Source organism: Gigantopelta aegis, chromosome 13, assembly GCF_016097555.1.
Source record: "Gigantopelta aegis isolate Gae_Host chromosome 13, Gae_host_genome, whole genome shotgun sequence".
NCBI classification, from domain to species: domain Eukaryota; kingdom Metazoa; phylum Mollusca; class Gastropoda; order Neomphalida; family Peltospiridae; genus Gigantopelta; species Gigantopelta aegis.
The window spans coordinates 10,848,677-10,865,039 of record NC_054711.1 but is presented as its reverse complement, the minus strand read 5'-3'; the positions used below and the strand labels follow the sequence as shown (position 1 = coordinate 10,865,039).

At 37.1% G+C, this 16,363-nt stretch overlaps 1 protein-coding gene across 1 annotated transcript in view; it reads right to left on the bottom strand.

The window, feature by feature from the left end:
• The window catches only part of LOC121387782 (multiple epidermal growth factor-like domains protein 11), a 30,570-nt gene extending 14,437 nt beyond the window's left edge, over positions 1-16,133 (bottom strand). The window contains exons 1-5 of the mRNA XM_041518990.1: positions 15,932-16,133; positions 10,433-10,561; positions 8,949-9,158; positions 4,483-4,680; positions 2,648-2,776 (exon numbers count right to left, since the gene is read on the bottom strand). Of these exons, the coding sequence (XP_041374924.1) occupies positions 2,648-2,776; positions 4,483-4,680; positions 8,949-9,158; positions 10,433-10,561; positions 15,932-16,001 (736 nt within the window). The 5' untranslated portion in view covers positions 16,002-16,133. The remainder of the gene's footprint in view (positions 1-2,647; positions 2,777-4,482; positions 4,681-8,948; positions 9,159-10,432; positions 10,562-15,931) is intronic.
• Positions 16,134-16,363: the final 230 nt, after the last annotated feature.

Genomic DNA, 16,363 nt, shown 5'->3' with positions numbered 1-16,363 from the left:
ATATGCCATATCCCTAAGGGCAAATACATCTGGCTTGGGATAGGCACATTTACATTTTTAAAGAATATATAAAAAGACCGTGTACTATTCTGATGCTTAAAAAGTAAGTGGCTATATATAAAGGAACATTTTTAACGACACCACTAGAGCACACTGATTAATTAATCACCGGCTATTGGATGTCAAACATTTGGTAATTCTGACCCGTTGTCACCAGAGGAAACCCGTTACATTTTTTCCTAATGCAGCAAGAGATCTTGTCTATGCAAACGACTGGCTGAAGTTGGATATAGGCACGTCAGTTGCATTCTTCTACAATCATTCCCTCAATCAAGTCTGAGCAGCTAGTAAATAAATCAGCATCACTTCATTTTATATTAATAACGCAGGATACTGCATTTAATGGGTATTATTTACCGGTCTCGGTGGCGTCGTGGCAGGCCATCGGTCTACAGGCTGGTAGTTACTGGGTTCGGATCCCAGTCGAGGCATGGGATTTTTAATCCAGATACCGACTCCAAACCCTGAGTGAGTGCTCCGCAAGGCTCAATGGGTAGGTGTAAACCACTTGCACCGACCAGTGATCCATAACTGGTTCAACAAAGGCCATGGTTTGTGCTATCCTGCCTGTGGGAAGCGCAAATAAAAGATCCCTTGCTGCCTGTCGTAAAAAGAGTAGCCTATGTGGCGACAGCGGGTTTCCTCTAAAAAAAACAGTGTCAGAATGACCATATGTTTGACATCCAATAGCCGATGATAAGATAAAAAAATCAATATCCTCTAGCGGCGTCGTTAAATAAAACAAAACTTTACTTTAATGGGTATTAAGCGCAAACGATGGCACCACAATGTTCTACTGTCGGTGTAGGCATGTGTTCAAACCTCTGCTGAAGCTAACTTCCCTTCTCTTTTTTTTTCCTTTTTTTCAATACATTTTCCGGGGGAGCATATGTCGGCTTGATCGCCTTAGTCTAGACCTCCGCTCCTTTCTAACCATCCTGCATACGTCTGCACTGGGCATTTGTACGATGGCTACATAAATAAAATGTGTGTCTGTGTGTGTGTGGGGGGGGGGGGGGGGGGGGGGGGGGGGACAACAACAAACAGATATTTTTTAAAAAGACAAAAAAAATATTAAAACTTGTGAGTACATGTTCGGACTATGCCTTTCCTTGTTTGTTATTTTATTTCAGCGATTTCGTCATTATTTTGTCATGCAATAATATATTTCAAATATTATTTGTTGTGTATATAGCCGGTCTTTATTTGCCAGGGCTCTATACACGGTGGTCATGTATATAAACTTCAAGTGTACCATTACATGACAGCCGTATATATACCCTCGCCGCTACTCGTTTGACCGTACGTTTTAGACATCCCATAAAGAGTTAATCCATATTTAGATAAATTTACAGGAACCTGTTTATCCAAATATGGATTATAAATGAAAATTAAATTCATTTGGAATTCCAAACCTCGCTAACGTATCATACAAAATATTTCACTGAACCACGGTGAACATGACAACTCCTGGGAATTTTCGTAAATGCGTCCCTACAGCACGATAGTTTTGGTCATTAGCTGTACATACTTAACATAATTTCACTAAAATTTGATCTTAAAATGAATATTTTCTCAGAAGAGCAATGTTGTTTCTGAACAGACAATTTAAAATCGTCAGTTTAAATTCCAGTATTTAGACTTCAAGAAGAATTTTGAGGCGATGTTTTATTTCTATCTTGAACTCTCTCCCTCCATGTTCTTTTCAATGTCTGGAGTAATATCATATAATGTTGAATGTAGTCATGCAGTAATATTATATTTTAAGAAACGTGTTCAGCTGAATCACATACCAGTGTATTAATGCAATGATTTATAAATGGATACACGTTTGAATATAATGAACGTTTTTCCTTTTGATCTTTTAAATAGTGGTCAGGACTGTTTGTATAGAGATACAGTTTTAAACAATAGCACCTTTGCATTTATTATTAACATACAAACCAACAATATATGACCATGTTAAAATTAAAAAAATAACAATATATGATCCAAGTGAATTTTAAGTTAATAAGACAGACATTTAATACGCTTAATTTGTTTTTTTAATGTTATAAATAATGATATTCTAAAGAGAGCTCATTTTAGTGGCATCTTACCAGCATGTACATGTAACTAAGAAATATGTGGCATTCCAGTGTATATTTGTGTGCAATAAAAGCCCGGAAAGAGAACATTTCAGGGTGTCAACCTAAACTTCAAACAAATATGTTCACTTCATTGGATCGTATATTGAAATCAGATTATGTGTGCAGTAGGCACCCTTTGTAATTACATTGGTAAAATTCGTTTTCAACTATATTTTCAACGAATTGCAATATAGCTATAGATAGTTTGATCAATACAATATTTGTAATGAAATACATTCATGTCTTTATTTAAGGAGGGGTGACTGGGGAAAATATTGGAGAAAATGACTTGGGAAAGGGATGCTCTAGAATCCGGCATCCCTTCACTATATGTCGTGCATTTGATCTGTTGCCGTGGCTATTATGTTACAATATACCATACCACTGCACTCCGATGCCATATAACCGTAACTAAAATGTGTTGAGTGCGTCGTTAAATAAAACATTTCCTTCCATACCACTGCACGTGCGTCCAGTCCAGTCTGGTTTACATCCTCCAGTACATTCTCCAGTTACATAGTTACACGGTGCATCTCGACAATGACAAAATTTGCTGCAGTCATAACCAAAACTGCATGCATCACAGACTAAAAACAGAATTACATGTAGTATCAACAAAAGAATAGACGAAAGATGGCACAAATGAACGCAAGAATGGTACAGCAATGCAGAGCAGAAACAATATTTAAATATCAGTATTGTTGTCTTTGTGCCGAATATTATATGTTTTAAAATAAGCACCAGCATAAGATAGTAATACTGAAATTGTAATATAATGTGTTGAATATATAATTAGAATGTTTTATATTATATATGCATTTGTTAGTTTAACGCAATATGTCCTGAATTCAATACACATACAACTAGATTCTACAGTTCAAGGTATAATGAATTTGATATTTATTCGTAGATTAAAAACGTTTATTAATACAATAATCTTGAAACGGTGCTTTGAAAAGCAACTGTCATACAAATATGTACACTATATATATATATATAATACCACCATATTCTTAGGGCAATTCAGAGATATAAAATATTCCAAAGCATTCTATCAATAACTAATCACCACTTAATTTGTGCGTTTACCATAGCTTTACACACAATAGCCAATATTGTTTTTGTGCAGGATGTCGTTGTACATTGATTAATTAATTCATTCATTCATTCATTCGTTCTATTCATAACTAAGGAAGCTGAGTATCGCAAACATCATTAGTGCCACGTGTGCAATTCGAAAAAAAAGAATCGGTTTAGAAATAAGTAAAACTGTAATACATACCATAGTAAAAACATGACGCTTCCAGCGTAATGGCGCCATTTTGGTTTTATGCACTGATATGGTCTTGCTTTTTTTTAGATAACTCTTGCTTATTTTCTATGTAGTGAAATTAATAAAATAAAGTTATCTCGAATCAAGACTGCCAGTCCATAAGTTGTCTTACTATGGTATGCATTACATTTGTATTTAATTCCGACACGAATATGTTTTTAATTGCACACAAAAATGGTACTTTTTGTCCTTTCCAAAACGCTTTTACTTTTCTTCTTTCGTCAAACCAAACCAACATTATTTAGAAAAAATAAATTCTGTAGGAGGATGGGGCGGACTATAATTGCAAATTACACATAATAAAAATCATAAAAAGATAACATTTGTGTTGTTTGTTACTGTGTTTTAATCATGATTACAAAGAAGACGTCCGCACTCCAAATCTAGTTGTTAATTGTTTGTCTGGCACGGAATGAATGGATTCGTTTCAAATGGAATATAGCGTACTGCTCACATTATATATATAACAAAAGTATGTGATGCGGGGCAAAATAAGGCAGTTTGCTCAAACTTAGGTTGTTATCTTGTGAATACAACACACGTCTGTGGGTTTCTATCATCGAAGTGATTTTCGTTTTAATAAATGTGTAAATTAAAGAATATAATTGTCATATAAAGCTACTAAATTAGTATAATTTACAAAATATAGAAGACTCTAAACCAGACACGCACACAAACACTTTAGCTTGTTATTCTTGCAATTGCAATTATTGCAAAGGAAAGAGCCAACTGTATCATGAATTCTGGTTTAGTAGTAGTAATAATAATAATAATAATAATAATAATAATAATTATTATTATTATTATTATTATTATTATTATTATTATCATCAGCATCAGCATCAGCATCATCATTATTATTATTTAGATCCGCAAGATATCCTATTGGAAATGTTTTATAGCCCCTGTTTTGTTGCACATCTCAAGTGTACATGTGTAACAGTCACTTGTTTCTCTTACCAAATACTTGAACTTCACAGAAATCCATTGCCGAATCACCCGTACTTCTGTAAAGTGTGATGTATCTAGCTGTGTCATTGCATATCAAGGTTGCTATATTCGGGCTACTGGTAGATATGCTTCCACAACCGTGGCCAGTGTTATTTTGGCGTGGTTGTTTGGAACTGTATAGTTGTACGCCATTTTTACGAAGTTCATCTGTAAAAACAATATAAAATATATAGAATGAATGATGTCTGTACAAATCATTCAGTTATGAATTATATTTTAATAAGTACGGCATCGATTAGTTGTAGTACTATGTTGATCGAGAGCTACAACCATCCAAATGTCCATATAGCTCTTGATCGGCAGAGTGCTCGGGGCATCGATCAACAAGCAAAATATATTTAAAGACCAGTTTCTAAACTTTAAATGACAAAATTTACAAAATAATGACAAATAATATAATAGCAATACGCGAATATCCAGCAGTGTTTGGTTGCATCCTACATGCATATATAGAAGGAATCAGTTTAGTGACGTAGGTTATCAGCTATGACGTGGTAGTCTTCCTGTCTGCATACTAGTAATCTTGAGTAATTGGTGGATGCTACAGTTAATCATCTCGGAGATTGGACGTAGTGCCGAAAATGATCCCCTTGGACAACTGTGCCGACTACTATTAGCGTGGTCTGCGTGCACAGAATCTGTGTCGTGGTATTTGAGAATAAACAGCAACTGTTTCGGATAATAGTAGTGGCAGTTCGTCTGGTAGCTGAAGTGCCATGTAACGAGTTCGTCCACGCGTTGAGCCTCCATGAAGTAGGATCGGTACGTCTCACTGAGCTTGCCTACTACGATGCGATGCATCATGTACGGGAGTTGATTGCTTCGTCCTAATCGTTGGCTGGCTGATGGTCTGTGCATTATATATATATAAAAGAATATATAAAATCATTTGATGCCAGGCCAAATGCTATCTTTATACATTGTATTTGGTTTTCGCATTTAACGGGTGTGTGTGTGTGTGTGTGTGTGTGTGTGTGTTTAGTTTTTCGACCTTAGTGTATCAAACCACCTAAAAGTGCGTTGAACTTATATATAAACAAAATTTCATGGCGATTCAAGACATATATGGTAATTACGTTCCTGTTGATACTGACGGATCATGGGATTAGAATTATGTGGTTGTGCCTCCATTTGTCCATCGGACACAATAATTTCCATGAGACTGCCCGACTCGACATTAGTATTTATATCTCGAGTGTCCCCTAACGTTATTTTACTATATGTTAGAATAACGCTAGAGATGAATGTGTGTAATACTTTGGCAATCGTCGACGACCAAATAGTATGCAGCTATTGTGTGTGAAAATGCATGTTCCCCTAAATCTGATGTCACAGACCTTAAGTTCGATTGTTCGCGAGTCGAGTGTGCATGAAACGACCACTAAACGTTAGCGCGATAGTCGAGTCACGTTTCCACACACTTTGTCATACGTCAGCACAACAATAATGTTGTTTCACATAGGGGCGTCGGGTTTCCTCGTCTAGTATCGATACCTGTTACCAAGTTACATGTAAGTTTAATGTTATGATTCGACTCAAGAATAATCGAACTAAAGATCTGTAGTACTAAAACATCTGTATTTTAAACACCGTTGCTGGCTACCATTTGGTCGTCGACGATTGCTGAAATATTACATACAGTGATCTCTAGCGTTATCCTCACATATAATAGATTAACGCTAGTGGACACTCTAGCTACAGTTTTTAGAGCTGACATTTGGGCAGTCTTTAAAGCTTTGGAAGAAATAACGTATTCTGTTGCATCCAAGTTTATTATTTTCAGAGACTCGTTTTCCTGCCTCTAGCTGTACGAAATATGAAGGTGCAACAGCCTAAAGTTGGGATGGTGATACGAAAGTGTGTATTTTTATTCATTGCCAATAAAACGGTAATGTTGATAACAAGCTGCCAGGCTAACTCTGGGAGAGTAACAGTCCTTCTACAAGAGGTGCAGGAAGGATGAAATAGGCTTGTGTCGTTCACGCATCGGTCATACATACTTGACCCATTCATTTATTTTGAAGAAGGATCCTCCACCTCAATGTGAGCACTCTCAGTGTACTCTGACGGTACGCCACTCTGGTGGAGTGCTATCAACTTAGCAGACTAGCAACATTTAGGTAGAAGAAATGTGATTCCATCTTTAATTTGAGTTGACATTTCTCTTCGTGATCCTGATCAAATTTTAAATTTTAACTATAGCTGTCCGTGATATTGCTCACTTTACACAGCTCTTTACACTGTGTTTTATTTGAACTTTTGAATCTTTATATTGATATTGGTCTTCACATCATTGATGCATTTACCTTAGTTTCACAACCAATAGCCGATATATTTCTCGTGCTGGGGTGTCGTTAAGCATTCATTCATTCATTCATTCATTCATTCATTCTTTGAAAACCCTCAGGGTTGTTGTTAGTCCGTAGGTCAACCATCAAATAATGATAGGGTATATCGTTTAAATTGCATCAAATAATTGTTTAGAGAATATCTCCGAAATTACACCAAAGGCGAGCAGCGAATTATACACAAGATGAGATGCAAATTATACATACGACGAGATGCAAATAACGTAAACCCAGTCGAGCTATCTGCAGAACAATAACCCATCAGGGCAACTTTATACCAGAAAAGACTTAAGCGACTTCATTTACTAATTAGCTAAAGCATTGTTGTCATCTTAAGTAACTACTGTCTTATGTTTTCGATCCCGCATGCAAAAACATAATTTGGGTGAGCTGTTAATCCCTTTTGACCATAATGGTACGGTATGTGGCGGAGATGGGAGGTTGGGGGGTGGCAAATGTTCCACTAGTGTCCTCAAATTCGGGCAAAAACGATAGAGATAGTTGGGCAAAAATCAGCTGGCCTGAAACAATTTCATCATGTATTTGCATCATTCTACCCCCAATATTAGTTGTAATCCAGGTAAAATGCATAGTGATTTGTTTGCAACCATATATAGCTAATAGGCTGAGTTGCTAATATGAATAAATTGTTATTCAGATTCGGACATTGTCGTTTAATAAGGGTGAAAATAAGGATACCCCGCACACTCCATCCCCCGCTCCTACAGAAATGGTAGCACATTTTTTGTAAACATCCTATAGTATATAAAAAATGGGGTTACCTTTCATAATTATTGTGAAACGACTACACATTTTCCATATTTTATAAACTAACCTAAACGCCTGTATCTAACACCTGAAGCTGTACTTCATAATACTTGTTTTACTTTGAATGTGTCTAGTCATATACTATTGTTAGCGTTGTCATCGTTGCTGAGCACTAAAAACAATTCAAGATGGTGGTATAGAATTCAGTATTGCGGACACTAATAAGTAGATATGAGGGTCCGAAAATACATTATATATATATATATATATATATATATATATATATATATATATATGTGTGTGTGTGTGTGTGTGTGTGTGTGTGTGTGTGTGTGTGCGTGTGTGTGTATGCGTGTGTGTATGTGTGGTGTTTGTGTGTGTGTGTTTGTGTGTGTTTGTGTGTGTGTGGTGTGTGGTGTCTGCGTGCGAAAATGTGTTTCTGTGTGCGGTGTGCGTACGTGTGTGCATGCTCGAATGTGTACACACTGGTATGCATAAATAATACATCTATGTGAAAAGTGTTTAGTTTTGATGTACATGGTCCTTTGCTAATGTTTTTAATATGTATTTCGTATGGATGCAATTTTGAGAAGGAGGTTTATGTAATTAGATGTGACTTTGCGCATATTTGTTTACTCGTAACGATCATTAACAACATTATCCCTATAGGAACTAAAATCATTGTTCTCAGCTGTATCGACTCACACAATTATAAATGTCCATGCAGCTCAATAGGACGAATCGCCACCATGGGTGTCAATGAAAGCTTGACAATGACGTCTTATCAACTCTGTAAAATTGTTTACCAGCCTAACTGTGGAGCTGTCCCTTCGCTATAAGGGCCCGGTGAAAGCTGTGGAATGGTCAACGGTTAAAGAGTTTGCATGTGAACACGTCTCCCAAGTTATCACATATGTCTTCTATGGGACTGAGGTCTGATAATCTGATACCACTACTGGGCACAGCAGTATATCGACGTGGTTTTGATTCACATAGTCACTGCAAACTCAGGGAAAGTGTCGACATACGTTGGCGGTGTGTATTCTCAGTTGGTATCTCACAGAAATCATTCCCAGCATGGGAAATGATACATCTGCCCTGCTCTTGAGCTTGTGGTATCACTAACAGTAATATGAGCTGTAGCGGGGAATATGCGCCGCGATATGTTCTAGAACGAATAGGTACAGCAATATGCAGAAGTGTGGTTTCTAATATGTATGCTTTATACGATATCCCTCATTATTCCACTCCACGTATGACATTTGTAGGGACTAATCCAGAATACATGTATATACTTACAAGGAGTACGGAAATAGATTACTGTGTGGTGTATGTAGTAATCTCTTCCTAAGTCTACTTCCCACCACGTGTATTCATGACCGGTATCAGTTAGTAAGCAATAATTATTATTTTGATTATTGTTGCCATCTACAGCTGTCAGGGGACCATTCGCTGAGCCATCCTTAAACAGTGCACTCTGGTAGGCAGTTTTGTTTACAGCTACATTTTCTGAAACACAAAAAAAGAAAAAGTGCAACCCCTACTTCATTCATTACATGCATCATTGCTACTGATTAAAGTTGATATATAACATTTAAATCTGTATATATGTCATGTATGCAAATGAGTAAAATAGATGTACTGTAGGCTGCAGGCATTAAAGTTAAATGATGTATTAAAGTTTTATTTAACTTAGTATTGAATATCATATATCAACTTAGCGATATGAACTGGAAACAGCATGTACCATACGCGAATAATTGTGTTGCTTATATTACAGTTACAACAACGTCGAACATAGCTACTGACCATAGCATTAAGTCTACATCTTAATTGTTGTGTTTGGATGCATTGGTATTCCCTAGTGATGGAACTTCGTCATTCATATTATTTAATTTTGTATCAATATATAAACTTATATTTAACCTGGATATCACTCTCGCACAATATATATAAAGACAATTTAGGCCTTTTTTAAAACTAGTATTACATATTAAATACATTTTCTTCTTTAGATCACCAGAGGGGCGGGATGTGGTCCTGTGATGAAGCGATCGCTTGATGCGCGGTCGGTGAAGAATCGATTCCTATCGGTGGGCCCATTGTGCTATTTTGTTTCCCAGTCACTGCACCACGACTTGTATATCAAAGGCCGTGGTATGTGGTATCTTGTCTGTGGAATGATGCATTTAAAACATCCCCAGCTACTAATGGAAACACTGAGCGGGTTTCCTCTCTAGGACCATATGTCAAAATGGCCAAACGTTTGACAATGTGCCCTAGTGGTGTCGTTAAACAAAACAAACTTTAACTTTGTTCAGAATATCAGTGTCTATATATTCACCGTATTTCAGATCGTCCTAATGTTTGTATTATATTATAGACTCAAAATTCATTTTATTTCATAAATTATATTTGTTTTCGTTAATGCGAACTTAATGGCTGGTAAATCGTTTTTGGGCTACTACAAACATTGCAATGTAACGGCTATGTGGTGCAGTCGATGACAGCACATTCAGGACAGTTTCTTTATGGAAGAGTCGTGCCTGATACCTACCCAAGAGCCCAGTCATTATTCATTATCCGAACTTACACTCTGGCTCACTCATCGCATGATTACTTATAAATACATATATTGTAGCAACAAGTACTAAAACTAACTCAAACAATCAAAAGAAAAGCCAAAGGATAAAGATGTATTTTTGGCCTAAACATTCTCAAACCGAGAATCTCCGTCCCAGAACCAACAGAGTGACAGTCCTATGTTTAGTAAAATATATTACCTTTAGTGCATTTTGATCCTGACCACCCTTCCTCGCAGTTGTCAGAACATCCTGTGCCATAGCAGTTGTCAGCAGTACAGTGACAGGTATAGCTGCAGTTCAATCCATATTTTCCAAAGCTGCAGGCGTCTAGAGAAAACATGAGCATACGCTGGTGTTATAAATGTATATCATATCACAGAGAGAGAGAGAGAGAGAGAGAGAGAGAGAGAGAGAGAGAGAGAGAGAGAGAGAGAGAGAGAGAGAGAGAGAGAAAGAGAAAGAGAGAGAGAGAGCAACTGGTTATTGTCTTAAGATATCAAGTTTATTCTGTGAAGTAGAGAATCCGGCCTGATTAGTTTTATTCTTGTTCCAGGTACGCAAATCGAATATCATTTACCTAGCAATTGTTTCCAGTATGACGTCATTCTTTATAAAACGCTAGCCACTCTATATTCGGTCATATTAAAAACAAACTTTTCTAAACTCTAATTCACAAATTCTGATTTACATCTTTATCATGATACTAAACGCTATTTCTATATACTGTACTGGAATCAATGATTTAAAGAGTATGTTCATTAAAAATAATAGTCGGGTTTCCGTCACGTGACTTATATTTTTGACCAGTGACCGAAAATATAGAGATTTATCTAGTCATCATATATTGTCAATGTATATAGTGATAGCAGCATAAAAATAAAATACGATAAATTTCAGGATTTCATAAATCATCACCTTTCGAAGGGACTTCACATTTTGAAATCCACTATCAAAGAGAAAACAACCAATCTGAACGATAAAACTCGAATACGTCATACGGGCCGTATCTCTGCACAATAGACATTTGGCAAAATAATGGTTGATTATATGAATTTCTATCTAGTGCCTATAGCAGGACAGCTTCTGACGAAATCCATTACTGGAGATTTCATACTAGCACCACCATAAAAGCGGATTGCCACTCCCAGACTAGTTTACTAAATCCAAACTAGCACAGGACAGAGCTCATTGGAATAAGCACAGTTGTGTTGACATGCGCTCATGAAGCACTGGCATAACAGCGATGACGTCAGATATTCGAGAAAGGTGAACAACCTTGTAGCTGAGGTATGTACTGGGCCTACGGACGCGTACTGGAATTCTAACTGGATACAGTCGCGACAATAAATGTATTTTTTCCGGGTTTGTGTTTGCAGAGTACACACAGCTATATAAACCATATAGTGGTGTTCCTTGGGGCCCTCTAACTAGTTTCAGGATCTAAACAAATCAATTTATTTTGTTTGGAATCACTGGCGTAGCCGGGGTGGGGAACCGGGATACAAACATATGCATGCGGTACATCTCCACCATACCGCCTTATATACCCAGCTTTTAGTCACTTAACAGTTATAGCTAGACGTATACCAAATAGTATCTGAGTGGGTCAAAGTTCGAGGTGCACTAAACGTTTTATCCCACAGTTGAGGCTATCAGTTCTGCCATTGGTGATAAATGTGAGAGTGTTTGTTTTGATAAAATGTTGTTGTTTTTTCAAATAGCCAGTAAATTTCTGTAATTTAATTTGAACAAGTGTTTAGGGGATAATATCACAGTGTTTCGTTGCTAACTATATCTATTGCTATTATTATTTATATTGACATTTAAATATAATGGAAGTCACGGAATGATACTAACGAAAACACAATACATGAGGCTAAGTGACAACATATTGAACGCGTTCTCAGAATTTTGTCATCGTGGAAAATCCTGGTTATCCATGACTGCGTATATATCTCGTCTGATTTATCATGAAAGTTGTATTAGAATAATATATCAACTATCATTGTATTGAAACGTACGGGGTCCTACTAAAATAGTGCCACAGTCTAACATTTAAAACCATATTCAAATGCACTTCATATATTTAGCTGCGTATTCAGTCGCTTGCCTTTCACGCAATAACGTCTTTAATTAATTAGGGGCTAACAATCATACCAATTAGAGTAAAACTAAATTACAACAATCAAGAAAACTATGAATTGTTTCAACAAACGTAAGTATATTTTAATGATAAGATAGAGATTATCAAATAAAAAACAATAACAATAGAAAACAAACACTGTAATTGTTTTGGAATAATATGGCCGCAACTACATACCACTTTGTTTTTTTCAGGATCCGGGAGACGTACTGAAACCCGATTGGATTGGGCCCTCGGTGTCTCCACGGTACCTTGGGTGACAAAAATTATGTCGGAGTCCCACAGATCAGAATATGTCCACAGACCGGTCGTAGCTACACACGCTTTCTATTTATTAACCTGCCTATATTACTTTTGATAAGGGTAAGCAAACTCTTTTCATGGTACCACAGATAAGAACGGGATCCTTTCGGTAACAATAATGGGTCCTATCACACTGTCATTCATACTGCACAATATGTAATGACACCTGAAAACATGTGCCGACCAAACCTGTGATCGACCCTCACCTCCCAGATCTCGCGAAATGAGGGGCTCTAGAGCCACTCACCTCCAAATTATAACACCACCCACATATTTAAATTATTATGCCCATGGCCACTCACCACCGAATTTATATCAAGTTATATTGGAAATACATTTCCTGAATCCCTAGCAAACATTAACAAAGCCGCACGAATGGAATTAAAAAATGCTGCATTCCTCAAGTCAGATTCCACAGAGATTTCTCAGAAAAAAGAAATGTTAGGGTATTTCTATCACCTTGTTGACAGGCTTTCGAATTTTGTCAACTGCAACTGCAGAGTCGGCGCCATGCCAATAAAGGCGGGGAAGTATGTGAGAGCAGATGATACGCACCCCCCCCCCCCCCCCCCCCACCGGGACTGGTGCCATTAGGCGGTAAATTGAACATTTGATATTGTTAATCATCTCTGCTGCTTTGCACCCCTTCTGAATATTTAATTTCCGTACGAATATAAATATTGACACAGCCTAGTGGTTTCCCTTCAGGCCCGTAGGACGGATTTTCAAAGTGGGGGGCTCATTTGTATGGTTGTTCTATCGTCAGGTTTCCGTATTAGCATTGTAAGACATTTTAAAGTCCCGAAATAAAAAGTGGCGAAAACCCAGTGGGAGACCCAAGGAGAGAAGCTTTGCTATTCGTACCCTTGGGGTTCTTAGTCGCAATGTCAACTCTATTGGGAGATCTTGGTGTCATACACCCAAGAGCTGAGACCTATATTTATTAGATGTATAACCACGTTGTTAAACAATGTTTCATGTTGGAAAGGAAATTAAGAACCTACATCACCAGCTTATAACTTTTGTTATTCATTTAACATTCCGGTAAAACAACAAAAAGGACACCTAATGTGTGTTAAAAGAAGAAAACTACACTGTGTTAATAGCATGATATTTTTATACGGAACTAGGGTAGTCATATACGCTACGTGTTATGCCTGAAATAAGCAGCTTAACCCCCACTTTTTTCCGATTACCTTTAACGGTGATGGCTGATAGTGTATATATATGCATGGTGTCTGTGTTGGTTGATGCGCTGCATGAAGGAGTTTTAGTCGCATGTGTTACTATTGTCGTCTATGATATTTGATTTGGTTGTATACACCCTATAATCCGCCATAACTCCCGAACATATTTATTTTACATAAAATTATTTTTGAATAGCAATTAAATGTAATTTAAAAAAACATAAGGCTTTTAAAATATATATTGCCATCATAGCTCGAAAAGAGGATCACCGAAAGTTCAGGGCCCCGTTCCACGAAGCGATCTTAGCGCTAAGATCACCTTAAGTGCCTACAGTAGTTATACATTTACGGTGATCTAAGGGCTAAGATCGCTTCGTGGAATGGGGCCCAGGTTTGTTATACAGAGGATCTGTCTTTCGAACTCCCCCATTAGAGGCAATATATCTATTGCATTTGGAGCTAATGTGGGGGTTGGGCGTCCCCCACCCCCACCACTGCTGGCACATCAAAGGCTGTGCTATGTTCGGTGCTGTTGATGAGAACTGTTATATATTAGATCCTTTGCTCAACGATTACGGTATTGCTATAGTAATGGTCAAAATACGATTTCATGTTTCATTACTAATACGCCAAAACATTAGTTGCAACTTCGTGGTTTGTTTATATGTGTTACTGCATGTTTGCTGTATAGCTAAATGAAGTTAGAATTTTCCGACTGATTTTCAAATTAAACGCATGGAATTGCTCATTCTTCATGGCTTCCAACTTAACTACTGCTTGCAGTTTTATTGATAAGAGAAGCCCATATTGATGATATTGCGTCAACGTGTTTCCTCTTTCTCTCACTGTTTTGTTTTGTTTTTCTCTTTTCTGAATCGATCTGAACTTTACGGTATGTGAGATACAGGTATACGCCAACAATATAATTATTACGCCAACAATATAATTATTACAAGACCACGTGTCGAAATAACCTCAATAGCCGTAAAACTGTGCTGAGGTGTCGTTAAACAAATATTCATTTCCTTTCCCTTTCTCGAACTCGAGTCAATTCGCGACATATTTAAAGGGACATTCCTGAGTTTGCTGCATTGTAAGATGTTTCCGACTAATAAAATATTTCTACGATTAAACTTACATATTAAATACATTTTCTTGTTTAGAATATTAGTGTCTGTATATTCAATGTGTTTCTGATCGTCTTAATATTTGTAAGAAGCCTAAACTGGATTTTGTCTTCAAATAATTTCGTACGTACGAAAAAACAATATTTTAGGAAATAAGATGAAATTTAACCTAGTACAAATATTAGAACGATCAGACACACGTTTAATATACAGCCACTAATATTTTATGCAGAAAAATACATTTGATATGTAATTACAATCGTTAAAAAGTCTCTGTTAGTCGATAACATCTTAAAAAGTGCAGCAAACTCAGGAATGTCCCTTTAAAGATCCGACAGAGAAATATATATAACAGATAAAGTCAGGTCACTGGACTCGCATTACTTAAAACGTGTGTGTGGACAATCAAAGTACCCAATATTACTATAAAAACTGTTCAGTGTCATAAAGAAAGAAAAGATAAAACTATTACAGTTAACCAAACTTACATTCACGTGTGTGTGTGTGTGCGTGAGTTTGTGAGAGAGAGAGAGAGAGAGAGAGAGAGAGAGAGAGAGAGGAGAGAGAGAGAGAGAGAGAGAGAGAGAGAGAGAGAGAGAGAGAGAGAGAGAGAGAGAGAGAACATGTGTGTGTTTATCTGAGTTTGTGTATGCGCATGCGTGTTTGTATGTGTGGTTGTGGGGGTTTTCGTGTATTTATGCGTGTGTATGCGTCATTGTGTTCGTATGTGTCGTGGTGTTTATGCTTGTGTATGTATAACTGGTGTGTGTATGACACTGTGTCGTGTTTCTGTGTTTGCATTCGTGTGTATTTACATGCTAAAGCCTCTACCTGAATGCATGTACGTATTATCTCAACCCCAAATCCACACTCTTTAGTTATTATCCTCATTACGATTAAACTAATGCTTAATACTTTAAAAGAAAAACGTTCCTACCTGACACTGAGTGTGTTTTAAAATAAATCCACGATGCCACGAGAAGCAGACAGGACCAGCACTTCGACATTTTGTGACATTTCTCCGACCAGGAAGTAAAAATGTCGTCCTCGGGGTCACTTGTTCGTAGAGGGTTGTCACGGGGATCCTATAATACCCGTAACTGAATGAAACACGATTATCAAAATATCTCTCCTAACTGTATATCTATTAGATCTCTCTGTAACGGGCGGTTATACCCGCTTTGGCTCGTCTAGGTATGATCAGAGATAAGATCTATATGTAAATGTGTGTATTTATAGCACGTTTAGTTCACTAGAAAACACAACAAAAACACAATACACTTTGGAATCTGTATTAACCTACGCTGACAAATGTACTGCCGCAGTAGTTAATTAACAACAACAAATAATAACAACCCAGAACTGATCA